At 45.1% G+C, this 27180-nt stretch overlaps 1 protein-coding gene across 3 annotated transcripts in view; it reads right to left on the reverse strand.

Moving 5' to 3' along the window:
* Nucleotides 1–9936: 9936 nt before the first annotated feature.
* LOC136586700 (transmembrane protein 198) overlaps nucleotides 9937–27180 on the reverse strand; it is a 32054-nt gene continuing 14810 nt past the window's right edge. For all 3 annotated transcript variants that reach the window (XM_066584875.1, XM_066584881.1, XM_066584890.1), the window contains exons 2-5: nucleotides 20902–21141; nucleotides 17933–18508; nucleotides 14233–14381; nucleotides 9937–12504 (exon numbers count right to left, since the gene is read on the reverse strand). In XM_066584875.1, the coding sequence (XP_066440972.1) occupies nucleotides 12355–12504; nucleotides 14233–14381; nucleotides 17933–18508; nucleotides 20902–21091 (1065 nt within the window). In that variant the 5' untranslated portion in view covers nucleotides 21092–21141 and the 3' untranslated portion in view covers nucleotides 9937–12354. The remainder of the gene's footprint in view (nucleotides 12505–14232; nucleotides 14382–17932; nucleotides 18509–20901; nucleotides 21142–27180) is intronic.

The raw sequence follows: 27180 nt of genomic DNA on the forward strand, positions 1-27180 counted from the left end.
TCGGGGGGGGGGGGGGGCGGCGGGGGAGAGCGAAGGGGAGCCGGCGGGGGGGGGGGGGGGGAGTGAGAGAGATCTCTCTCTCCCCACCCCGCTACCTCCGGCCGCCCTCCGCTTGTTGAAATCCCGTAACATTAATGTGAATAATCCCCTTTGCTACTCCTGGAAATACTTTGGATTTTCCATGTTGACATTCCAAATAGAAAATCTGCAGCCTTTGTGTCTAGTGTGGTCGTACCCTTAAAAGGTTCATAAAGTTTGACTCACAGCTGAGCTCCGAGTCACAGAGGTGGGCCGTGCCAGCTTCTCCCCTTCAGTGTGATGGAGACTGACAGCTTTCTTTCTTTTTGTGCATAGGGAGAGAGAGCTGTCCCTTCACACGACTGTATTTGTGCGCAATATGCATAGAATAGAACCCAGTGATTTCTGTGGGTCCACTCTCATTACTATATTTTGCACACACACAAAAAACACAGTATGCTCTATTTTTTTGCACATTTGCATACCAAAGGTCCGCATAGAAGTCTATGGGAAATGCACAAATGTGTACTCAATACATGTGCAAATGCACAAAATGCTGCTCAATTCTGCATGAAAAAGAACACATCTGGAACTCATTAGCCTTTACGATCATGGGGGGGGGGGGGGGGGGGGCCCTGGGGGGGGGCCCTACGAATGCAAAAAGTATAATAATATGTACCAAAATGCGTGCAAAAATGTATCATTCACAGTGCAAATGCGTTCCGCTCATGCAAGTGTTTTTGCATATATGCTCGTGTAAAGGGGCCTGCACTCGGCATACTGCGGGCAAGGAGAGGCCAGTGCTGGTCACCTCTGTGACCCAAAGCTCAGCTCCACGTCAAACTTCATGATCCTGGTGACAGAATCCCTTTAACTGTGTGTCTGTCCACTAGCTTTTTGACAATTTGTCATAACCAGCAAAATTACTGTGTAATGATTTTGGTATCCGCAGCGAAAACTGAAAGCATCATGAATTAACAGTTCTGTTGCTATATTCCATTATGAACACCAGGGGGAGACATAGCCACTGTGAATAACCCAGGCTGGGCATCTGCTACAACATACCAACCACACAGCCTTGGAATAAACATGGACAAATAATTAAACCACAAGACAGAAAGAAGATGCAGTCATTGTGTATCAGTATTTGTTCTCATACATTAGTAACACATACTTAATTTAGTGGTTTGTAGTAGAGACTTTATTAGAGCGCACAGTACTACTGTAATATGCAGGGCTATTGGAAATCACATTCAGAAATGATCAGGACCGTTTGGAGATAAAGCTAGAACTAGAAAAAAATGTCCCTACAGTTTATTTTTTTTCTCCAGAAACAGCGCCACTCTCGTCCATGGATTGTGACTGGTATAGCAGCTCATCCCCATTCGGGTGAAGGCATCTGAACTGCAATACCAGATGCAGTCCGTGGCCAGACGAGGTGATGTTTCTACAAAACACTAGATCCATTTCCTCTAGTACAAGACAACTACTTTTAAGAGGGTGTCTGGGTTTAGAAAAAAAATGACCTCTTTCCTCCATGCGCAGCATCCCCCTTGTCCATGGCGCGGGTTTTGAAGCAACCTTTCTGCTGTGGAAATCTCATGGAATATCCGTGTGGTCCCACTGCAGACATTCCGCCAGATTTCCGTCCCAGTCTAAGGGTTTTAACACATCTGTGCTGGGGGTTCTGCTTTCCATGATCCATTCGGGGAGCAGGATAGGGGAATCCCCGCGGGCGAACGGTTCAGTCTCTGTGAATGAGTTCTAGGGCAGCGTTCACACTGCATTTTATGTGTACACTAAACATACACGGTTTTATGCTGTTAAGAAAGTGTGTGGGGGGACTTGCTGCATCTTATAAAGCGAGTGTACCGAAATTCGTTGCATCGCCATTTGTTCGCGCGATCGTGCTAACTGAATCGTGGACGCGCCAACAACTGTGCGATCAGTTAGCAGTTTTCTCTCCTCCCCACTGCCGCCCATACATGCCGCTGATTGGTGGTGAGCGCCGGCGGGAACTGCTGCTGCTTCCCTTCCTCCTGCTGAACAAGCGCTGCTGTGACACGGAGCCCCGATATTTCAGACCTCTGCTGCTCCTTCTGTTCTGTCACCCGGCACTATCTCTGAGTGAGTTAAAAATATTTTTTCCCTATTTGCCCCCAAGACAGGGGTGCGTTTTATCATCCAGTGCGTCTTATAAAACGAAAAGTCCGGTAGGTTACATGGCAGTACACTGGAGCATAGTTGACTCAGTTATGGTCTTCCACAATAAAACCCCGTACATGTGAAAGCCCCGTGGCTGCGAGGCGTCTTCATGTGAAACTTGAGCGCTGCGCCCCTTCGCCTGTCTTTGGTGCTTACGGGCTTCTGCCGGCAGTGAAGACTAAACAAGGGGTACAGCACTTGGGTGAGTGTTGGAACCCCCTTGTTTCTGCAATCAGTGTCTCTCAGCAGCAGGACCCTCACTGATCCAAACTTTTGACATGTCACAAGTGTGTAAGAAGTGCAGCTATTCTTGAAAAGAGCTTGTCTGAGATTTAAGAAAAGGTCTGTTTTCCAGAAACTGTATGATTCATGTTCATGGGCTGCATCTGGTATCATCTAGTAGGGTAGTCACAGATAAAAGTCACAATTTCTGGGGAGTAAAAACAGACTTCTTATACTTTAAGGCCTTATCTGGAGAAAAAAAATGTGTTTGACTGTCACTTACCAATACACTGGCAGTATAAAAGCAACACTGATGTCCGGCTGTCAGCATTAATCCTGACAGTATTATTTTTGCATTTCTTCCCCTCCCTTTATTTCTCTGAATGGTCATGACGGAGAACGGAGCCATCTTACATATTGATATGAGCCTGACTGCCAGCCCCATTCATACACATCTTGCTGCGGCGGTTCTGGGATCGCTTCCTTTCTAAGTAATCTGGTGCAGGTTTTGTGTGTGTTTCTCTATATTCTGGCTCGGGTGGGAGTGGTATTAGGTGAGACATGCTTGGCTTCACCCATGGGTAATTTGTCAAGACCATTTAACCTGGCCTTGTGTTTGGCTTCAGTGCTGTTTAATTTCAGTCTCCCTCTGGCTGTGGTGGAAGTCAGAGCTTGGACCTGGATCTACTGTTTACCTGAGTATTCTCAAAGTAAGTACAGTGGTTATTATCTTCTACTTGTTTGCTGTGGTATTCTTCTATCCTACATAGGTTCAGCTAGTGCTCTAGGAACATGGTCAGGTTTGCCCTTCTCAGGGCAGGTTACCTGTATATAGGCAGGTCCCTCCCTGGGTAGGCTGAGGTTTCCTTGTTTCAGGTTACGGATCCAGTGCGTCTAGTTTAGACGTGACACATCCCTGATGTAGGGAGCAGGAAAGGGTGAATTTATCTTTTGTGACAGACAGGGACACCCCTACTTCTGAGGTGCAGTGATAAGGGTTGGTGCTCCGCTGGAATTTTTTACCTGCCATTTAAACGGCTGGTAAAAAAAAAAGAATTGCCAGCTGTGAGCTGGCTAGGTAGCAACCCAAGCATTTCACTTGCTCAATCCAAAGCTCCAGTTCAATAGCTACCGCAGCTGTACTCTGTCTGCGTTTGTGCATACAGGTGGCATTTTGTACAGGCGGCATTTTGTACATGCCAGTGCACATGCCAGGGGGAGGGGTCAGAGGGCACGGAATGAGTACAGCAGTGGCTGCACAACCAAAGCGACTTAAATGCTTTTCGGGTTGCTACCTGGCGGGAAGTCCACTAAGGGGATCAGTATTACTACCAGGGTGGCTAAATGGGTCACCATTACTACTGGGGATACTTGCTTATGGGGCCTCTTATATTATTGCAGCCACTACTTGCGACATTATTACCCTGTCACTTCAGCCAAGTCCCACTGGTTCAAATGTGTTTGAAAGCGCTAAAACAGAAGATACCAGTTATGGTAAAATTAGTTGGAGGGGGGCATTATTTCATACTTGGCCTCAGGCAACAAAGCCTTGGGACATCCCATTATCAGAAAAGATATAAAAGTAGAGCTGCCAGGGCAAATACCAACAGCAGGTCACTGGCGTCGCTTTCATATGCTGGCATTAATTTTCCCTTTAAAAAGAGGATATTATGAATAAATCTCACTTCAGAACAACCCAACTTTTTTGTTTGCTCCCTTTTTATTTCTAGCCATACCCAGTCGCTGTTATCCCTACAGATGCTGGATTACTGCTGCCAGGTACCGATATCCATCATAGGGTCACACACCTGAATCCTCATGGTTCTCGACCTCAGACATAGTTGCTCTAACTCCCGTTAAGCAGATATGTTAGTATTACGTCGGCCCCTGAGAAGAGAAGATGACCGCAGTGCCCCAGCACGAACTTGGCTTCTTTTTGCCATTTGTTTTAATATGCCGGCTATGTTGGCAGGGGTTACTGGCAGGGACATGTAGTCACCCTGCCAAACGTCTGCTGTAATAAGCACAAAGATAATGATAGATGAATGCTGTAATATAATGTGGGGAACTTAAAAGAAAGAGCAGAACACAACTTCATTGCAGATGGCCGCTGCCTATAATGGATTTAGTGCTAAATTACAAGTAGTTCCCTCTGTTCACATCGATCTGTCACCAAGCTGGAGGAGCTCAGTAGAGCGACTACGTGACTTCACCCTGCAGCCATTCCATGTAGAGCTAATAGCCTACAAATAGCATGAATACGCAAGAGCAGAAGGAAGGGTAGGCTCTGGATTGCTAATGACAAGCATGGATATGTTCAATGACTAATGACACCTCTTAACCCCTTCAGGACCACAGCTTTTTTTTTTTTTTTTTGCCTCAACCTACCAAGAGCCGTAACATTGTTATTTTTCCATTGACAGAACAGTATGAGGGCTTGCTTTTTGTGGGACGAGTTGTATTTTTAATGGTACTATATATAATGTACATAAAAATTTTATAAGTGGGGAGAAATGGAAAAAATGCAATTGCGCCATTTTGGGAGAAGGGTGAGTTTTTGCAGCATTCACAGTGCAGTAAAAATGACATGAACTTTGTTCTATGAGTCAGTACGATTATGGGGAGACCAAATTTATCTATTTTAATGTTTTTCTACCTTTAAAAAGTAATTTTTTTCCCCTCAAGCAAAAATTCCTTTCTATCACTATATTCTCAGACCTGTAATTTTTTTTTTGAAAAAAAAACGTTCATCGTTTGAGGTATTTTTATTTTTTTTTGTGGGGTGAGCTGTAGTTTTTATTAGTATCATTCTGGGAAATTTACGCCTTTGCTAACTTATTGAAATTTTTTGGGAGCAGTGGTTAAAATGAAAAACCCTGCAATTCTGGCATTTTTTTTATTTTATGGACTTCAGTATGTGGGATAAAAACAGTTTTTATTTAGTCTCGTCAGGGAACTTTTACTTGTGAGCATTTAATCGCTTGTACTATATACCACAACACTTCATGGGCAAATAGCCCTTTCTAGTTGCCATGCTAGCCCACCTGCTACCCCTGAGTTGCATGGGGTGCAGGAAGAGCTTTACCCTGTCGCTGCCTATTTAGATGCATGGTCAACTAAACCGTTACCTACCATAATCAGTGCTAACTCAGCCACTGGCAATTCCAGGATCAGTCAACTATCAAAAACATGCGGTCCATACACCCTTCCCGATCATGTGACATATTTATGTTATATGGTTGGGAAGGGGTTAATCTTTGACTGTACAATTAAAAATCATGAGTCCTGGTCCATTGGGAATCCTCCTATTAACTAGGATCTATGATCTTTCTTTCTGGTAGAAAATTTGAAGGCCAAATTCTCATTTTATCAAGTGTCGTTCTCAAAAAGTTGAAATCTGTGCAAATGTTAGAAAACATGGAGTAAAATAAAAAAAGCCAGACAGAGCTTATGTACTAAACTACCAAACAAGGAAAGATGGAAACAATCTACAAAAAGAGAAGTCGGAGCAATCGGACGATTTAGAAAAATATGTCTACAATGTATCAGTGTACACTTGGTCTAGAGCACAAATATCACATGGGCATCAAATATTTGATCTGCACAGGATAAAGGAATAGTCAAAAATGCTGTTGCCATAGGCAATACCTCGGAATTGGATCCCTTGGAAATATAACTTGTATTAAATAACACAAAGATTACACATAGAAACGAAAAGATTTAACAGCCCAGTATATGCTGCAGACATTATATGATTGTGGTTTATCACTAACCCCTTTGTTGACGCCATCCCATATTCTGATAGCTCTGTCTATGGAAAGGGTTATATTTGTAATTCAGCAGGTCAGTACTGGAGGGGATGATAAAATAGTCAAAAATAATGAACGGGGCGCACAGAGACCAATATCACCAAGTAAGTTCTTCTAGCTGGAGGTACAGGTAAGCCTCCATTGTCTATAGCATTGGCCTATATGATCTGATCATCAGACTCCGCTACTCCCTCCTCCAGCATTTACCATGGAGGAAAACTGCATGACTGTCTAGCTATATCCTGAGTGATCACAATACCCCAAAAACTTAATAGCGCGGGAAAGCAATGCCTGCTGCCTACTAGTGATATTAAAAGATGAAACGAAGCTCCCCCAACCTGTTTACCACTTAAGTGGTGTCTCCAGGGGTATATAGGAGCTAAATATATAGGGCTGCAGCATATACTGGGCTTCTAAAGGTTTTCATTTCTATGTGCAACCTTTGAAATATAATTTTTATTAAATAGCACAAAGGGATCCAATTCCTATATTATTGCTTATTGCAAGAGGGTTTTTGATTTTAATTATAATAGGACTGGACCACATTGGATCCCGAGCCTATCTTCCCTCTTTCTGTCGGTTTCAGGATAAGGAATAAGCATCGGACTGGAGAGGACCCCCATCAACAATCACAAACAAGGTAGGTCTGGAGCATCGGATTTACCTACATGGCAAATTTGGTGCAGATTGGGCCAGTCGTTTGCCTATGAACAGACAACAGAAATTCATATCATACATATATATATATATATATATATATATTTTTTTTTTCAAAATTGCAACGCATGCTCTGGGTAGGGTGTTTTTTTGCCATGTCTCTCAAAGGGTTTGCTACAGGAAATTAAAGAGGCATCAACTTTTCAGACAACTTAGGCGTGTGTTAGTCTCATCATTTCTGTAATATACTTGCATTAAAAATGTTGTTGCTTTAGCACCTTTGAAGTGGCTGCCACTAGGGGTCTCCCTTAAAGCAGTTCTATAATCCACACTGTGGTTAGGTACAGAGCTTCTGTAATAAGAGGGATGTTTTCCTTAGCAATGGGGGAAAGGAGCTCCCATGCACTCGGAGGCTGCAGGCTGACAGATCTGCAGACACTGTGATAACCATCTTCACAAGCTCTGCCTCTCCTCGAGGTGGGTATGAGTCTGCCTTCCTGCTAACTGGACCACAGACTGCAATGCAGCATGGGAAGTCTAGGCAAGGAAGTGCAGAGCAGTAAACTACTGGTAGAATGTTAGGCTTGCTACACTTACCCTGCATGAAGTGGGATGCAAACAGCAGAGCTTCAGCAAAATCTGAGCTTACAAACTGACAAGGGGTGCAAGCAGCAGCAAATGAGAGTAAAGAGAACTTGGCGTATTTTAGAAAAACTTGGGTAAACTTAACCTTCCATTAAAAAAAATTTAAGTTTAAGCAAAAAAAAAAAAAAAAAAACCTTGAAAAATTAATGTGTGAAGTAGTAACTTAATAAGAACATCAAGGGACAAAAACGGGGCCTTTTGTAGTCATGTTCTATCTACAATGTAAGTAGACTATGAATACATGAGAGCTAGAACAGTACAGAATAATCTTCACCTATACAGATGTAAAGGAGCTGAAGGAGTTGCTTTCATGTTCCTTCAGTGACTAGGATCATACACATAATTCTCCGGCAGCCCCATCACAATAAGGCAAGTTAATGACTTCCGTGCTTCCTCCATGTAGAATTGTGTTGTACTTTATTACTGTATGAATGCACTATACAGTACTTAAATTATTGGGTGCAGGAGTCAGATGGTTGAAAATACATACAGTAAAGGTGTGGTGGATATAGTAGGTTCATTATGTTACATATACATACATTTTGTACAGAGCTCTTCACATATTAAAGTGCTATAAAACAGTGTAATACATTGCAGTGGTTTCATTTTTGCCCTAGCTAAAATATGTTCTACATCTAAATCTCACATAAAAGTATCAGAGCTACCCTATATAGTCACATTTGTTATCATAGGAGTCAACCCCTGAAATGTATGACCAAACATTATCCAAAAAGGAGCACCAAGCTTAATAGGGTTGTCCAGTTGCAAGTTATTGATAGACCCCTGCTGATCTATTATTGATGGCCTGTCACCTGGGACCCCTGCCTATTAAAGCTGCTTTGTATGTCAATGTGCTCGAGTACTGAGCAGATTGCTGCAGTAAGCAGGCAGCGCCGTTCACACTACCATAGCCAGACTTAGGAACTTCGCATTCATTTCAATAATATTGCAGGCAAACTTGGCCACTGAAGTGGGAACGGAGCTGTCTGCTTCCTGCAGAAATCTGCTCTGTGCATGAGCACTCTGGTCTAGTGAACAGCTGATAGGCAGGGGTCCCAGGTGATGGACTGCTGCTGCTTTACCATTACCTATCGTGAGGTACAGTCCAGCGTTAATTTACAACTGGACAGTCCCTTTAAAGGGTTGCTCCACTTCTAGCAGTGGTACAGCAGGAATATGACAGTGTTATACCTTGTGCAATGGCCATGGTCTGTACTGCACTTCAAATTAGGAGTCAGCCTGCAGAACCAACCCTGACCACTGTGCGGTGTACAGGGCTGTCAACTTCCTACAACAAAACCGCTTTAAGTGGGGCAACCCCTTTAAAAGGGAGTTTGTCTGCCATTTTGCCAATGCAGAACTGCAGCCAGCACTACATAGGAGCAGAGGGAAGATGGCTATACTTGCCTTTCTCAACAGCTGTATCAAACAGGACTCAGAAAACGAACTTTCAATCCCGTACGTCCCGCTCCAGGAATTGCCTTGAGGGTGGAACTGGTCCCTAAAGGGCTGTCGGCTCTACCCATTGGGATGGCTGTTGCAGTCTCCTGGTGGATTCTACAACTGCCAGTTAGAGCTGTGCGTGGATGCAGATGCTGGAAACCTATTCTAGGGCAGGTGGCGGCAAGTGCAGGCCAGTAAGGAAAGGAGGCTGGGTGGAGCCTGCCACTAGACTGCTCAGAACCATGTAGTATTGGGCAATGCCCTCCACCCCTTTCCCCCTCCGCTCTTGCATTCTCCTGTCCTAGGATGGGTTTCCACAGGCAGCATTGACATCAGCTCTTTTGTAGTCTTCTTGAACAAGCCCTTTAAAAAAAATGAGAAGCACTTCAGGGGAAAGACCTGCCCCCTTGTGGCACTTCTTGGAACTGCATGCAGGGGATTAAGTTTTTTCCCCCAAAAAAGTCTTGTTACTAATACAACTGTTAATAAAAGCCAAGTATATATAGTGCTGTCAGCAGCTTTTCATTGACAGACTCCCTTTAATAGGAAACCTATCCGCCCCAATGAGACCTATAAACTAAGTTATGGAGCTCAGAAGGTTGAGGAAGTGGGTGGGGGGGGGGGGGGGGTGCTGCTTTTTGTACTCACTGGATCCCCTATTCCAGAGCTGTGCCCCCGAGAAATCAGAATGTGCACGCAGCGCAACTCTTTTCAGATGACCCTCTGCAACGCTCTCCCATAGAGGTCAATAAAAGAATGTGCGCATAGCCCTCGGAAAAGGGTCGTGCTGTGGGCACAGCACTGGAACGGGGGACCCGCTGAGTACAAACAGCAGCTTCGTGGCTTCCCCGTTTCCTCACCTTTGAACCCCATAAGTTATCGAAGGCCAAAACGTAAAGGCCTATGAACAGCGCGCGGCTAACATCATACGCAAGTTGTGCAGTCAGGGCTTCTGCAGATATGCATCGTCAAGTAGTGATCTTATAGGGGAAAATACTAGATTGTATTAAACTGGGCTGCAAATGCATCAGAGATAAAACTCGAGACTTTTCTTGTATCTTGGGAAAAGATTAAGCTTGCACCCCCCTCAAAGCTTAAGGATTTGCCGCATCCCCTAACCATTTAATGTCATTTTCTGAACGCAGGCCATTTTGGGCCGTTGCAAGCAATTTCTTCTGTTCCGAGAGCCATAGCCTTGTAATGTTTCCGTTAATATAGCTGGATGTGGGATTGTTTGCAGGAGACGTTATTCACTAACAGACCCAACTTGAGGTCTATATAATATACTGCAAAACATAACTTTTTATAGGGGTGATTGGGGGAAAAAAATGCAATTCCATATTTGAGGGTTTTGGTTACAGGGCGGTATAAAGGACATTCCCTTGATTGTGCAGGTATATATAGGATTACGGCCACAGCAAATGTGGGTTTTTTTTTTTTAAGTAATTGTACACAATTATCACACTTTTAAAAGGGAACCTGTCACTAGAAGCACCCTAAACTAAGGCATTGTACTTATAAGTGAGGCGATATGGAGACCAGGCACTGCCATAAAAATGAAGAGTGCATGTGCACAGCCTTCGGGAGGCTGCAAGCTGGCTGCGCACACACTAACTTAGGAACACCGCAGGAACGGGGCAGCCAGCAAAATATGAAGAGAGGCTCTGCCAACTGCATGTCACCGAAACTAAAAGCACCCCAACTTTGCCGGGCTCACACAGGTAGATTCCAATTGCGGAATCAGTAGCCATGGAAAAACATGAACCGTCGCTTTTTTTTTATTGACACTTGCGGATATAATTGTGTATTCTGTGAGCGGAAGAAACGTCGCAGCACGCTCTACTTTGTCACGGACGGCCTCCATCTGCATTACGGAAAATTCAGGTATGCAGGGCTGACTGCGGAATCCTCTGCGGGCCTAAAGCTTGTGGAATCTAGTCCGCCCATGTGAGTCGGCCTTAGTGCTTGTAGTTGGGGACAGGTTCCCTTTTTTTTTTTTTTTTTATAAAGTTCTGTTTTACTGTGACCATAACTTTTTTTCCCAGCGGTGTACCTCTGCGAGGGCTTGTTTTGTTGTGGGACAAGTTGATTTTCATTGGTACCTTTCTGGGGTGGATAGGCTTTGATCACTGCTTAGTTTTTTTGGAGACCGTGTGAACAAGAGGTGATGGTGGACTGTCTCTGCTCCACTGCCTGCTTGTCTGCACTTCTGAAAGCTCTTCTAGTCTTCTGCAAACCTGCTACCCGGCACAAACTATCAAAAGAAGAGGGGAGCGGTAAACCTTGGAGGTGCCTGGCCAATAACACCCTGAGCCCCCTGCTACTTTACAATGACAATTAAAGAGGGGGGAAAAAAAAAAAAGTGTAAAAGTATATCCCATTCACCCAATCAGTGTATTAGTGTTTGCTGCAACTGCCAGACAGAGTTGCCCGCTCCCGACAATCAGAGTTCTTCACTCAGCTGATTAAGGTGCTCTGTGTGTCGAAGGCTGCCACAGCAAGCGGCTGTTTTTGGTACTGTGATGCAATTATAGGCCAGCATCCTCCTGCGCTCCATCCTACTTGCGCCCAGGGCACATGCCCCTGCCTGCCCCATCACCCACAGCTGTGCGCCTACTTCAAAATACCTTCCCACCAAAGAAGTGCAAAGAAAAAAAAAACCTCAAGCAGTTAACCCACTGCAGCCAATCAGCTCTCATTTTTCTAAGGCACATTAAAAAGTGTAACCAGAGACGTGATTGGTGAAAGCCAACTGCACCAGTTTTCATTTGCACTAGTTTTTAAACCTCTTCCTATCCTTTAGTGAGATTGATGTGACATCTTCCGGATCCATTAGGCTAGAACATGTACTTTTGCAATAGACAGGGCAGACATACTTACAAAGTGGGTGGATCTGGTATATTATGCAAAATTGGAAAAAAAAATAAAGGCACACAATTCATCACTAGCATTAAAGGTTACTTCAGTTGGCAGCGTTGTGTTACGTGCAGATGTTTAAACTTCTGTCTGCACTAGTACTTTACAGCTAGGCAGTGTCCTGCGAGCACTAGTACTTTACAGCTAGGCGGTATCCTGCGAGCTCGTGAAGACACTCATGTTTGCTCATCCATTGAGCAGAGTTAAATTTAAGTCATCTAGCACATGATATTCACCCAATATGTGCTGACTAAGCATACACCGTACAAAACAGGCTTAGGGAAAGACGGTCTACAAATCTGTTCCCTCCTTTTATGGAGTCCAAACAATCAAGGAGATGAGATGAGCGGCTCTGGCAAGTGAGAGGGAGAGATATACCGAGAGCCATACATAAGGCACAACAACTTGGCCCGTCATCTTGAGCAGGGTGGGGGACACATCAGACACGAATTACAGGAGTAGTGGCGGTAAGGGGCACAGTAGAGCCACATTCGTAGTCCATATCCACAATAGTCTGCATGTTGGTGTTCAGGCTGCTCATGGATGTGCCCGTGCCGGTCTGTCGCTCTCTTAGGCTCTGCAAGTAACTCTGCAAGACAAATCAATAAACAATGAGAAGTTCTAGGCGTCTACTATCTGAATGCTTGCAATGTCATCAGTCTTCTATGAGCGGCATGCCAGGCACTTACTAGGGTAATAGCAATTGTTTAGAAGTGAAGAAGTGCTATATAATAATGAACGGCTCTCAAGATTCTAGTGTTGCAAGAAAAGGAGTCTTTTTACAACACTATCTTAGAATTGTTAAGCTAGAAGGGACCTTCTGGGTCATCTAGTCCAACCCCCAGCTCAATGTTGGATCACCCAGACAGATGTCTGTCCAGCCTTCGTTTGAAGGCTTCCACCGAAGAAGAACTCACCACCGCCCGTGGTAGCCTGTTCCACTCATTGATCACCCTCATCTTCGACAGCTATGCGGATTATTCCTAATACAAAAGCAATGTGTCTGTATTCACTTGTCTCAAGACACAGCAGAAGGGTCCTTTTAGATGGGACAATTGTTGGGAGTTTAAGCACCGGACCGTCGTCCCAGCGATTATTGCTCCTGTGCCTTCACACAGAAGCAATTATTCGTTCAGTGAATGGAACGGAGGAGTCGGAGATCTCTTCTGGCCGCCCGTCTCCATTTACAGTAAACAGGCAGACGTTCATAGAGGAAAAACTTCTAGTTTATACAGACCAATCGCTGTTTGATATTTATGCCTGCCAACTGAACGGCTAACAATAAGCAAACAAATTATCATTGCTTATTCAGTCGCTGGCAGCGCTTACACAGAATGATCATCAGTCCGATTCGCCCAAACCAGCAGTAATCTGAAAGTCGTTTGATGTTCAAGGACCCTTAGGCTACACACAGCAGTACTTACCCTTCCTTTGCCCTGACGATCCACCGCAGTAGGCCCGAAATACTCAAGTTCCTTGTTTTGGAACGGCAACCACCTGACCGCCAATTCGAGCTCACAGTTCTTCTGGCATCATGGCTACCAGCATCTGAGTGACACTGGCGCTGTGGCCAGGTGACAGCCGTTCCAAAACAAAGACCAGTACGACTGTGGGGCTGCTGCACTGGATTATTGCAAGGATGGACACGTAAGTATTATTTATTTTAACCCCATCCTGCCACAGGATGTAAGGTTACGTCATGGCAGGCTGGTACTTAAAGCAACATGACGTAACCTTATGTCATGTGGCTCTCACGGCATCTGAACATTACTGATAGTCAGCCTCCCGCAGCAACAGCAGGGGTGCATCAGGGACAGCGACCCCCGCTATTAACCCCTTACATGCTGGGATCTATATAGATCGCGGCGTGAAAAGGGTTCACAGAGGGAGGGCGCTCCCTCTGTGACGTCATTGGACCCCCACGATGTAATCACGGAGAGCCGATGGGTTGTAAGTCCTGCAATGCCTTATAGGTGTTATGGTACAAGCTCCCTACAGGGATATAAGGGAAAAAAAAAGGAACGCCCAGACAACCCCTTTAATTAATTCATATAGCTATTGGTGCTTTTAGAGCTCTACAGGCTCAGCAACCTCATACAAAACTTTATATGGAAATACCCTGCTTTCAGTCAGACAGGATAGCAGAACCCAAATCCCATTTTATTGCCAGTGTCCAGGGCAAAATGTAATGTGAGAGCGGGTAAAGCTGCGTACACTTAACGAGATTTACTTTCAACTCAAAGCAGAGGCGAGCACCAGATATTCAGAGGTAAGTGTTGGCTGTAGGACCTTCAAGACTCAGAAGAATTAGGCTCACCGGTGCAAGAATGTCCCCCGTGTATCTCTTCATAGGGTTGGCCTTCCGCCGATACGTCCCTTCTTGAGCCGTGATGCTCTGACGTTTTTTGGCCTCTTTCTGTCGGATCCTCAGCAGCTGGAGGCGCTTCTGCCGTCTGCTTATAATCACTGCCAATTTAAGTAGGAACCACATTATGTGAGCGAGTTCGGAAAGGTAAAACATAAAACAGACGAGGCAGCGAGAAGACGTCCCCACCAGGGCCGGCACACAACACACATTACCGAGCTAGGCATGTAATAAGACCGATCTTATCTGATAATACAAGAACATTACTTATTACATTATATGTTACCAGAAGCTTTAACATAAGCTTAACTCCTTGAAGGAAGAGGCCATTTTTAGTTTCTCTCCACTTCAAAAAAAAAAAACAAAAAACAAAAAAAAAAACTATTTTTTTCTGCCGACATAGCTGTCCGAGGGCTCAATGTTTACTGGACAAGTTGCGTTTTTCATGAACCATATAAAATGGGCATATCACCACATCTGCATATATTACATACGTATTTTACTCCTCATTTGAGTGCATGAAATCGGCAGCATTAACATGCTTTGAATTTAACCTCTTCGTGACGGACAATACGCCTTTTTACTGGCCTCACTAATGGGCTTAAAACTGGCATATACATCTTTTTAAGGTGGTGGCTTAACTGACTGACAGCCAGGCTCCTGCTCTAACCGCCGGTAACAGAGAAACCTCAGTTCCTGGCAGTTTAATCCCTTTCAGGCCACAATCAATAGTAACTGTAGCAGGTAAGCAAACGACAGGGGGATCCTTCTGTCACCCATTGGCATCCCACACTGGGATTGCAAGATATCAATGGGTTCCCATAGCAGCCAGAAACATAACAAAGGCATCAATACTCACCATGTAACTCAACCTATCAAATGATAGAGGAGATCACAGATTGATATTAGAATCTGACCTGTAAACGCTTTGTCAGGAATCGTAAGTGAGGTCGGCCTCAAAAAAAGCCGCCCAAGTGCGAACTCAGAGACCATCAGAGAGAGCGTTAGCAGGCTTGCAGTCACGCTAGTCACTGGAGAAATTTGGAGTGGCGTGGGGCTCAGACACATGCTAACAAACTTCCTACCTCCTTGAGCCTGATAGTCCCGAGTCACACGGCAATTTCTGCCCATCACCCCTGAAATTCTCAGTGTGCATCATTCCCGAACTCTGTGAGACAGTCCAACATTGACTGTTCATTATTTCGAGTTGAAGTGTCACTCAGTTTAGCGCTACTGTGTGAAGTTAAAGCAGTTATTGTTCTCTACGAGAATAACCATGTTTCGTATCTATGATACATGTCTAAGAACTGGTTGATAGGTTCGAGGTAGTCCGGTTTATTTCCTGGACAGTTACCAATGATTTGCATCTGAACCCGCGCCTCCCCCACCCCCTTCCCTTCCCACCATCAACTAACTCTTTCCCAGTTCATCGGTTAAAACAATTTTTGAAGCTCCTGCGCCCACTTCATATCCGGTTACCCTAGTCACCCACCATCTACCGCCACAAGGCTAGGTCATCCATATCCTAATCCAGGAAACACACTCTAAATAACTAAATAAGAGATGATACACGATCTGCTTTAACACTGTGAAGGGGTCAGGTCTACTGGAGGGGACACAGGAGTTTAAGACTACTCTGAACTTGAAGCTATATAAACATGGACTCAGTATTGGCAAGCAAAGCGCAAACCTCCCACTTCTAATGTCCTTCAAGCAGCAGCTGCAGTTTGTTCGCAGCGGGGATCGTTGCAGACAGAGCTTGTGAGGTCTTCAGTCAGCAGTAGCCTTAGTGCAGGAAGTGAAATAGATTTTCAACCTTCCACGTTAACCTCTACCCCTTATTAGCCTGAACACATACTCCTGAGCATAACACAGATGGTAGCCATCCAGACGGGTTCTAGGACTGGAAACTGACTACAATGGTTGGCCTACCCATTTTCCTATGAAAAACAGCAGATTCTGTTCCCCAACTTCAGCATGGAGTACAGTTTACAGCAGGACTGAGCAGTATAGATGCAATTCCAGTAGCTGTATCACAGTAAATAACTAATTTGATGGCTGCTGCAGCACGTCTGTGCGAGTCTCTTCTTTTGTCTCCCTCCTACATAGACTTCTATGGGTAGCACAAGAAGTCATCCTTCACTTTGTTCTTAGTCTTATTTGATTTTTATGCCTGCACAAAACTGGAACAACATTAATTTTTTTTCGCTCATTTGTTCAGTCGCTGGCAGTGTTTACAATAAACAAATATCCCTTCGTTTCACATGATCCAGTACGATAATCGTCTAAGGGTCCTTTTACATGGAACATGTGGTACTTCAAAAAGGATTTTCCGGACTTTAAAAACTGATGGCATTCCCTCACAGCTCTGTACACTGCACAGTGGCCTGGGTTGGTACTGCAGGCCAAGTCCCATTCACTTCATAGGACTCCGCCTACACTACTAACTTGGACCACTGCACAATGTATAGAGCCACCTGCTTCCAGCAGCAAAACAGCTTGAAGTGGGTCAACCCCTTTAATACAATTTTGATTCTGACATTTTGAAACGCTCAATATCAATTCACCCTCCAGAACAAACCTAGTTCCATACTTGAGGCTATTATGAGATCCACCATGTTCCAAGATCCCTTCTATGCTATTTTTCCCCAACAGAGTTCCCTCGACTGACATCTGCTTTGCCCGCCCACCCCTTTTTTGGGGTAAATAATGGGAAACCGTTTAAAACAAGCCTTTACTTCTGTAGACTCTCCCCCCCCTTTATACAAACTTAGGCCAGTCTCACTTGTTCCTGGCCAGTGACCACACGTATCTGGTATATCGGATGGCTGCGGTGAGCCACTGGACATCTGCGGTACAGCTCTTTTTTCCGCACCGTCACCAGGCAATGACATGGGTACCCACGGCCTATCCGCAATGTCAATTGTGGATGGGCCGCAGGTTGGACGGCTTCCATTGCCTTCAATGGAAGCCATCCGTGCAGAATCCGCACTAAAACAGAACATGCTGCAAGTTTGCGCAAATGCATGTGGAATACTGTGAATAGTCGTGTGAGACCGGCCTTACTGCAGGTTGTTAGGCACTTACATGTGCTCAAGATCCTGATAGAAAAAGAATAAGCATTCTTAAAGAACAGATACTACTAATTTTTTTTTCCTTTAGTCCAAGTTCAGATAGGTTGTCCAGTTACCGGATAACATTGCCCTTATAGTCCCATCTGTGTTAAGAGCAGTACTTACCCCTTCTCTGCTGGGGGAGGAATCCAAAACTGTAAGCGCCGTCATCTGTCTGAATGCTGGTTGCCAATGAGGTCATCGGAAGTCTCCTGACTGCTGCAACCAATCAGAGGCTGCAGTGTCAGAGTTCTAAACTACAGGATGTGAGCGCTGATGCTGCAGTGGTCAGGAGAGTTCAGATGACATCATCAGCAACAAATACCAGGAGGATGCGGGGCTGCAGCCCTGGATCGACGGATCGCCGTAGCAGAGGAGGAGTAAGTAACTTGTCATTTTAACACAGATTAATCTAGAGGGGGCAATGTTGTCCAGTAACCGGACAACTCCTTTAAAAAAATAAATAAATTATATATATATTTTACAACACTCCCACAAATTCACCCCAAAACACTGAACACATACTAAACTGTACTCACCATTAGTATGCGAGAAGCCTTCGGCTGTGAGCTTCCACTGGACTACAACTCCCAGAATGCTTAACACTGGCCAGATGCCAAGAACCACCCAACTGAACCAGCAGAGGGGATGCGATACTTCAAGGCGGAGGAGGTTGTAGACGTACTGGACCAGCAGCAGCATTTCAATGAAGTAATCTGTGCACACAGTCAATAGAGCAGCTCCAAACGTGGCGGTGGAAATCACAGTGAAAAGCTTCTGCCACTGCAGAGTCAATACAGCGAAGAGCATGGCGGAGCCCATCATTACTCCTATAGGGATCCAGGCTGTAGGTGGATGGTAGAACTGCTCCAAGCCAACAAGACAAGCCGTGGCCAGCAGAAGTCCAAGAATCAGGCCCGTCATAAATAGGCCCACACTGTGCACAAGCATAGTGACCAGTCCACAAAGCAGGCCGATGCCCAGGGCGATCCCCGCACTTAACTCCAGGCTCAGCTGAGTTTCCAAGATTCGCTCTTTGTAACAAAGTAAAAAAATGACCGCTGAACCAGCCAGCAGCCCTGAGAGGAACATGATGGCTTTGAAGCACCTGTAACCTGCAGAGACAGACGGCAGAAACTATATACATTAGCTTATAATGACGAGCCTTCTAGCACAAACCTGACGTTTTACACGTTTTTTAAGAAAAAAGTTTTACCTCTCAAAGAAAAAAGGAAAAAAAAAACAGTGTAGAAATGTTGCAACAAAAAAAAAGAAAGAAAAAAAAAGTTTGTTTAACCCTTTGTAATCCGATTTTACATTCAGGGTTTCCTAAGGGATCTTCTCTTTCTGCTATTATAAAATGGCGCCATCTGCTGGCTAGAGCCAGTACTACGCTATGGAGCATGCTGGAGAGGCCCCCCGACAACAGAGCGGTCAGTAATATACAGGAAGAATACCCTGACGGACGTCTTCCGACATCGGAGCTGTACAGCCTTCAATCAGAATGCCTTCAGATGTCAGACAGTGGATTGGAAAGGGTTAAAAGTCACAGTACGTAAGGCTACCTTAATTACACATTTCCGGTATGGTAATAGGACCCAGCTATGTACTAGGAAGCATTTTACATTTACAGCTATTGATCAGAACGCCAACAATTTTTAATAGCATCCCAATTGTTGATCAAGGATAAATAGTTTTATCATTGATCTTCTCCTTTATTAAACGGGTTGCACCAAAATTGACCTCATCACTTATCCATAGGAGCTAAAGGTCAGATGGGGGGGGGGGGGGGGGGGGCCTGGTTGTCGGGGGCCTCTCCAGCATGTCCCATACCTCAGTACTGGCTCTAGCCAGCAGGTGGCACGATTGTATAATGGCAGAAAGAGAAAACTCCCTAGAAAACCCTGAATCCATAATTTGATTGCAAAGGGTTAATGGGGGGGGGGGGGTGCACTCAGACTTCGTGACCAAGGCAGCTAAAGCTGTAAATACGGCTATCATGTGCACTTAATGACTGTTCCCAAGTGGCCAATATTACTGGCATTAAGAGACTGCTCCTGGGGGACTGAAACAGGCCTTAGACTCCCTCCCAATGATGGACGATTAACGTTGCTCTTCTTAAGTTAATCCCCCCTCTCCTGCAGTTTACGCTCTCCATGACCATCTATGAGGGTGTTCGCCGACCCTTCTGGACCTTATATTAGCACAACGCTAACCTGGATTTAAATCATTACTAGATATCTACCATCGAGGACAGTCAGGAGATTCCCATTCGAAGGAAAATCGGAGGGCTGGAACAACTTCTCTCCGGCTTAAAGGAGTTTTTCCAGGCTATTTTTATTGATTGGCTTGGGTATTCACCACTTGGGACCCTGAGGGATAAACTGTTCAGGTGTCTGCTGTCAGAAGGGCACAATGTGGAAGCAGATAGCTCTGGCCCTTGTGCAGTGGACAGTACTGGTAATTGCAAATGCAGATCTCATTCATTTTAATGGGAGCTGCACCTGCAATTACCAGCCTCTAAACAGAGGTTGGAGCCATCTGCCAGTGACAGTGGAAGCCCAAAGAGCTGATCGGTCAGGGTCTCAAGCGGCAGACCCCAGAACCAACCATGGTTGATCTTTCCTGAGGATACACAATCAATAAAAATTGCTTGGAAAACTCCTTTAGCAACTCTAACAGAGACAATGCAAAAGTCACAATAAGGGGAAAAAAAAAAAAAAAATATTATATATATATATATATATATATATTTTTAAAAATATGGAACATGGTAAAATACTCTTTTCTCATTCTTGTGTTATATGTCTATAGGATAATAAAACTATGCATAGTCTACTAATAAAAGTGGACTTTCACACATCCCGTATTACAAGTTATCAAATTTGATTTATAAAATTTAGAAAAACCCAAAACTGTCTGGAAAAACTGTAGTTTTTCCCATATAATAAGCCCTATGCCAGCGTCTGTGTCCCTCGCGCTGCTCTCCGGCGCTGTGTCAGACTGCAGTCCTCAGCGCTGACAGGATTCTCTTCTGGTGACGGGGCTTTGAATACCCCGCTCTGGTAAGAGAGCTCTGTGATTGGATCGAGTGCCAGTCAATCAAAGCCGACGCTCGATCATTCACAGCCATTCAGTGAGTGACATCACTGAATGGCTGCGATTGGTTCATCGAGCACCGGCTCTGATTGGCTGCGGTCGATCCAATTACAGCGCTTAATGGAGGGGGGGGGGGGGGGGGGGGGGGGGGTACTCAAACCCCAGTTAACAGGAGAAGAGAATCCTGTCAGCACTGAGAACTGAAGGAGTGCCAGCGCGAAGAACACAGACGCCGGCGTCTGGGTAAGTATAAGACACCCCCAAAAATAAGACACTGTGCCGTGGGGTACCTCACAATTCAACAGAATATGGTTTGTTGTGGTTCACGTTACAATTCTGAGAGGAGTGATGCATAGCTTGTGCCAAGAAGTTCATTATAAAATGCAAATCAGACATTTCCCTTACTTACCAAAAAAAATATATACAAGTCCAAAGAGGCAGCACAAGGAACACACCACCGTTGGAACCACATCATAATGCCGTCCATTCTCCAGGCTACATAAGTTCTCAAAAGGATCCTCTTGCCCGGTGTCAACATCCTGAATGTTGAAGTGCTGCGAAACGCCGGGCAGAACAAAAGGCGACGACTGAAATGCCATTGCTGAACGCAGTGCACAAGCCTAGGTAAGGGCGCCCATTAATGACCAACCTGCAAGATAGAAACATATGTATCACATTTCCAGTTTTTGAAAATGAAAGTAAGCAGGAAAGACCAAACTTTGCATTTAGTCTTTTCTTATATAACCCTTTAAGACAAACGTACGACAACTTCACACATCTAAGACACGGGAGGCTTTATGGCCACTTCTAGCTCCCGAAAATGAGTAAACTCTCATACTTGATCATGTGGGGTACCAGAAACTAACTTCATACTGTATGACAATGTGATGCCCTAGGGCAGGAGGTGCCAACCTTGTATATTTTGTGAGCCATATTCAACTTTGACTTGAATGTGGCTTTTGACGATCAGTCAAAGATGGAGAAAGTCTTGGGCTAAGGCTACATGGCTTCTTCAGGTACGACCCTTGTTACGCAGTCACAGATTGCACCACGGCCCTGATATATCGCAACCCGATGTAAGTATATGTAGTTATGTTGTGACTGACAAATCACAAGAAATCTAAATCAGATGACTGCATTTACTTGCATCAAGATGCAATATAACAGGTCACTAGTGCAAACTTTGGCCATATAACACGTTGGGCTGAAAGCCTCCATGTAGACTTAGCATACGTGAGGAAAGAGGGTTACGTCTAGTATGCCATCCGAATTGGCATGGTCTGATGGTTAGGATATGTCTGCAGTAATGGTCAGTGCATAGGATTATAATTCAGGACTCCCTGGGAGAACCACATGTGGCTCCCGGGCTACTGGTTGGGGTTCACTGTGTAGACCGATCAGCTGGTTGTCCACAGTACACATGTAGCCGTAGAAGACCATCATCAGAACAGCCAGCTTACTAAGGAGTGAAAATGGAAAAAGGGGACATCCAAACATCTCACATTCTTTCCATATAGAAACATCCAATGTGGATGCATCAAATGTTCCTCTTGCATAACAAAAGGCACACAGCAGGAATCTCCATTAGTAGGAAACACACCCTGTCGAAAATCAGAAGTCCATGGCTGTACTAGACATGAAATAGGAGAACAAGGTAACAGCTGGGAATCCCAATCATTTGTGAGCCCTTCCTAGCCCAACATCTGGTGAATGCACTGAACTATTGGGCTTCCCCCCAGCATGAAACATTAGACGGCTCTGAAACCTTATACCCGTCCTAGAGAGAGTAGCGCTTCCCGCAACCCAGTGCGTATATGTGCATTAGTTATCCACAGCTGAAAATAACCAAAGAGACAATAAAAACTTTTTTTTTTTAATCTTTTGACAAAAGTGTTCTCAATTCTACATATAAAATTGAAACCAGATTTAGGTCATCCCAGAGCTTAAATCAAGAACAGGAAACTATATATCAAATGGCAAACAGAGACGTCAAGTCACTAGCTGGAAGATATAAGATACGAGACAGGGGGAAAAGCCAACACAAAGTACATTTGTAAGGGCAGGCGATGAGAGAACGGTAGGCTTGTTCAAGATCATCCTTGAAGCCATGACATCACGAGGAAGCCATGACTGGAAGAGCATCAGTGCTGCAGCGCTCACCATGTTGAAGCATCAACGGGACCACAGGAGAGTAGTCAGCACTAGGGCAGTGGTGTGAGATTATGGACAGTCCGTGCTGCAAAAGATGGACTGGGTCAGGTAGCAACTCAATCCAGGAAGTAAGGCCGCATGAGCAATAGTGTCTTAAAGGGGTTGTCTAGTTACTTAATAAAAAATGCCCCGTATACCACCAACTGTTATAATAAAGAGCAGTGGGGTATTCTAAACTCTGAAGGGAGTGAGAAAACGGTAAGGTTTTAATTTTGAGAATTATTGAGGACTCTCCCTTGTTCTGTAGGATATGCCCAATAAACGTTCCTTTAAAATAAAAATAAAGAGCAGTACCTCCTCCTCTGCCGCAGAGACCTAGCGCCTGTCCTGGCATAAGTAGTCCTGGCCAGAAGTTCCATAACAAACACTGGGAGGTCAGCGGGGCTACAGCGCTGGGTTCCTATGGCAGAGGACGGGCAAGTTTTGCTTTGTGTTACTTTAAGACAGTTTGTATGGGTCAATATTGTCTGGTAACTGGGCAGTCCCATTAAAGCTTGGCAAAGCTGTACATAGCACCCATAAAGTCAACGGGCTCTGCTGTACTTACATGTGCCGCAGTTTCCATATGGAACCATACGCATCAGATGGCATATTACAAAGCATGGTATTAGTTGCACAATGGGAACCTATGGCTCTATAGTAGGCAAGAGATTGAAGCAGAGCGAAGCACTTCTAATAAGGGCCCATTCACATAGGAATACTGGTTGTTTTTTTTTTCTCCTCTTTTTACAAATAGTAAATAGACCCATTAAAGTAAATTGGTGTATTCAGATGTGTTTTTTTTTTTTGGACCAATGTTCCGCAGGGTTCGGGTCGGTCCCAGGTCCTCTCCTCCTGGACAAATAGCAGATTCGACTTGCAGTATCATCTCTTCAATAACACTAAATTATATACGGTACTGGTGCATGGGTTTGTTCTGATGGAGTTATAGGGAACACCCGCAGCTGCCGATTGGCTAGCTTCATTTTGGCTGTGCCAGCCTCCCATCTCTGCTCCTGTCATTCTTTCACCAGCAGCCTACTATCACCGCATCAGAGCCGGATGTCCCTTTCCATGATCTACCGTGATCTCCCCTCCTGGCTCCCGTCACTCTCCCAGTTCTCCCTTTTACCTTCCCACGTCCGGTGCTGTCAGTCTCACCTCCTTCCCCCATGGATGGAAGCTCTGCTGCTGAAGCCGGCACCAAAATAACCTGCATGTAGGTAAGCGGCGGATCAGCTTCGCTCCCTTCCCCCGTTGGACTCCCATCGGCGCTGCAATGTCTCCTCCCATCCCCCTGTGCCTCCGCTGAAGCTGGACCCGCTCTCCATCTCCCCAACGGGTGTCAGGCGCTGTCTTCAGCCGGTGCAAGGTAGGCAATCGCCCCTGAAGGCGGCCCCACTCTGTGTCCCCCCCCATCCCCTGCCGTGTGTCAGGCGCCGTCTTCAGCTCAGCCAAATTAGCAGCTGTGGGCGTTCTGTATAACTCCAACCAGGACAAACCCATGACTCCACCCATACTTCCGGTGGAGACAAGATGCACCAGTACTCAACTCCTAGGCAGCATGACCTTTGTCTTTTAGGGTTATGTTCAACTCAGAAGTGATTGAATACAGGGAGTAAAGGACAGATCTACCTCAAGAACACTCCAATATCCGCTCTTACTCACTATGAAGACTGTCAAAAACTCCCAACTGCTTCCCTGATTTCACTCCTGTTACTTAAGCCCAACTTTCCTTTTAACACACCCTTCTATATTTCTCAAAACATGCGTGCACAGTACAGCACATGACGCGGCTGGCGGGGTGCGTATTCACGCTATACCTCTGCTGTGCTACAGCGGAAGTATAGCATGACGGGCAGCTTCCATTGACCACAATGGAAGCTGTCTGCGCGTACTCCCGCGGCAAATAGGACATGCTGCGGAATTACACGGTGGAATTCCGCAGCATGTACATTGAGCTTTTTAGTTCAATAGAACCTAATAGCTGCAGTGAAACGCGGCGAAAATCCAGCTGTGGGAATTAGGCCTCCATTCAGCAATATCTCTACACCCCAACACACCTTAAGGCCACCTTCGCACGGGAGAAGACTAGCTCATGCAGCGCTGTGTCTTCTCTAATTTTCCATATCAGATGGCTTGAGTCACTTTTGCTTACTGTATCACCATTTGTAAAACAGAAATAGTATGGTACCGCGTTAGGCCGTCTGAACACGGGCGATCAGGATTACGCAGAGGAATCCGGCTCTGACCCCGGCCGACGACCCCGCATACCTTAGTGAAAAATAAATCAGGTTGTGGCAGCATAAATGTTAAAAATTATAGCAGGGTTTTATTGTTCCATAGTCATAAAATAAGCAGGCATATTGGGATAAGGTTTTGAGTGCTGCCAATTTTTAATTTTTTAACTCCCTGTACCCCGCATACCTTGTCTTTTCTGTAATGCGGATGACCGCAGATGCTTGCCGTTGGTTATGCGCAGTACAGAGAAAAAAACATGAAAAAAAATGTATTTCCTGTGCCGTCACTAGGCAAGGATGCGGGTACCCGCAACCTATCCACAATGTCAACTGTGGATGGGCTGCGGGTTGGACTGCTTCCATTAACTTCAATAGAAGCCGTCCGTGCGAATCCTGACGACGAAAATAGAACATGCTGCGATTAAAAAAAAAAAAAACGCAATAGAACGCGCAATCCTTATTCGCGGTCATGCAAATGTTATATTCTTCCACCGGGTGCGGAATAATGCAAAATCGGCCGTGCGGATGGCGATCACAGATTCCACAATTCAAATCCAGCCATGTGCAACATGCCTTAAGCAAGGAGAGACCAGAATGAATCTACAGAGACATACAAAGTAGCTGGATACATCCGTAGGGAACCATCTCCAGACCGGATCACAGTTTAAGGGATCTAAAAGTTTTGGTACTCAAAGTTTTTTTTTTAAGAAATGACATTTACAGAAAAATATGGGAATTAAGACTAACGAGGACTTCCCAACATCGTTTACACATGGCCTCAACATTGCCTCAAGGAATATGGCCACTTCTCTTCCATTAGCCTAATTGGCGACATCCTCAGTTATCCTTTCATCACAACCCTCAGTTGTAGAACTTTAGTTTATCATTATGTAAATGCCGTGTTCTTCCTTCAATTATGCAGCCTGTTTTAAATGTAAATTAAATCACAGTCTGTGTTCTGTATAAACAGGTTCTCTCAGTTTAAGGCCAAATGCACACGGGCGCACACACACAGAATCCCGCACGGAATCCTCCCCGTGCCCAGCGACCCTGCGTACCCGTCAGTGTCTTTCTTCTGTACCGCAGGTGTGTGCGGACATACCAGCCGTTACGCCGGCGATGTGCAGATTTAAAACACACACACACACACACACACACACACACACACTTTTCCTATGGAATCCACAGTAAAATGGAGCATGCTGCGATTTTTCATCTACGAGTCAAAAATCGCAATTGGTTTCCGCTCGAGTGTATGAAAAATCGTTTTTCCATATGATTCTATGGAGGATTATTGCTGCAGAACCCAGAGGCGGATGCCCACTCCCGATTCTGTGCATTGGGCCTAAATCTGACATTAAATAGCCTCAAAAGCTCACATATGTAACACTTTCTGGTTAGCCAATAAGTCTGGGTTCACACATGCCGGAATCCCGACGGAAATCTAGCGGTTTGGCCGCCGTGAAAAAACGAGATTTCCGATGGAAAAAGCACTGCTTCAAAACCCGCGGCACTTAGCTTTTCGCTTTTCTGCTGTGGCCGGCGCTCCGATAGAGTCGCCATCCTGTGTGGACAACATTTCCGAGAAATCTTGTCTACATTGCTGGCTAATCCCGGGATCAGCGGCCGCAGACGGATTTGCCGCGGTGAAATTCTGGACGGAATTTCCGCGGCAAATCCGCCCTGGTGAACCCAGCCTAAAAGGCATCCCCTCTAATACTTTTGTCTTTTATACAAGAGAATTAATACAATTCATAGTAATTCTACAATACTATCATATTAAGATATTTGAAGATTCGTGTGGCTTCACACCTGCCCTGTTTTGCTTCCCTGTTCCAATTGGGAAGCCAGAAAGGGAAATCCCTACAGCAGAACAATTCCGTCACCCCGACGGAACCAAATAGGGCCGGACAGATCCCCTAGACTATAATGGGGTCCGTCCGCTTCCCATCCAGCTGCATTACTACCACCTCAACACAACCAATATAATGCATTACACACCAAAATAAGCTCCAGCAGTGAAACAGTTCTTCAAACTCTGGATGGTGGAAAAAATGACAAGTCTATCCAAGCCGTCTACATGGAAAGTATCTTGTTCTCCTCCAGAACATCTGGCATCGCATGTGCAAACAAAAGCTGATGAGAAAACAGATGAACACTTCACTAAACCACAGATCGGGACATTTCTAACCTGTTCTCATATTCCAGAGCCAGGAATCACACAACTGCCTGCAAACAAAGGACCGATAGTTCATAAG

Source organism: Eleutherodactylus coqui, chromosome 1, assembly GCF_035609145.1.
Source record: "Eleutherodactylus coqui strain aEleCoq1 chromosome 1, aEleCoq1.hap1, whole genome shotgun sequence".
NCBI lineage: Eukaryota > Metazoa > Chordata > Amphibia > Anura > Eleutherodactylidae > Eleutherodactylus > Eleutherodactylus coqui.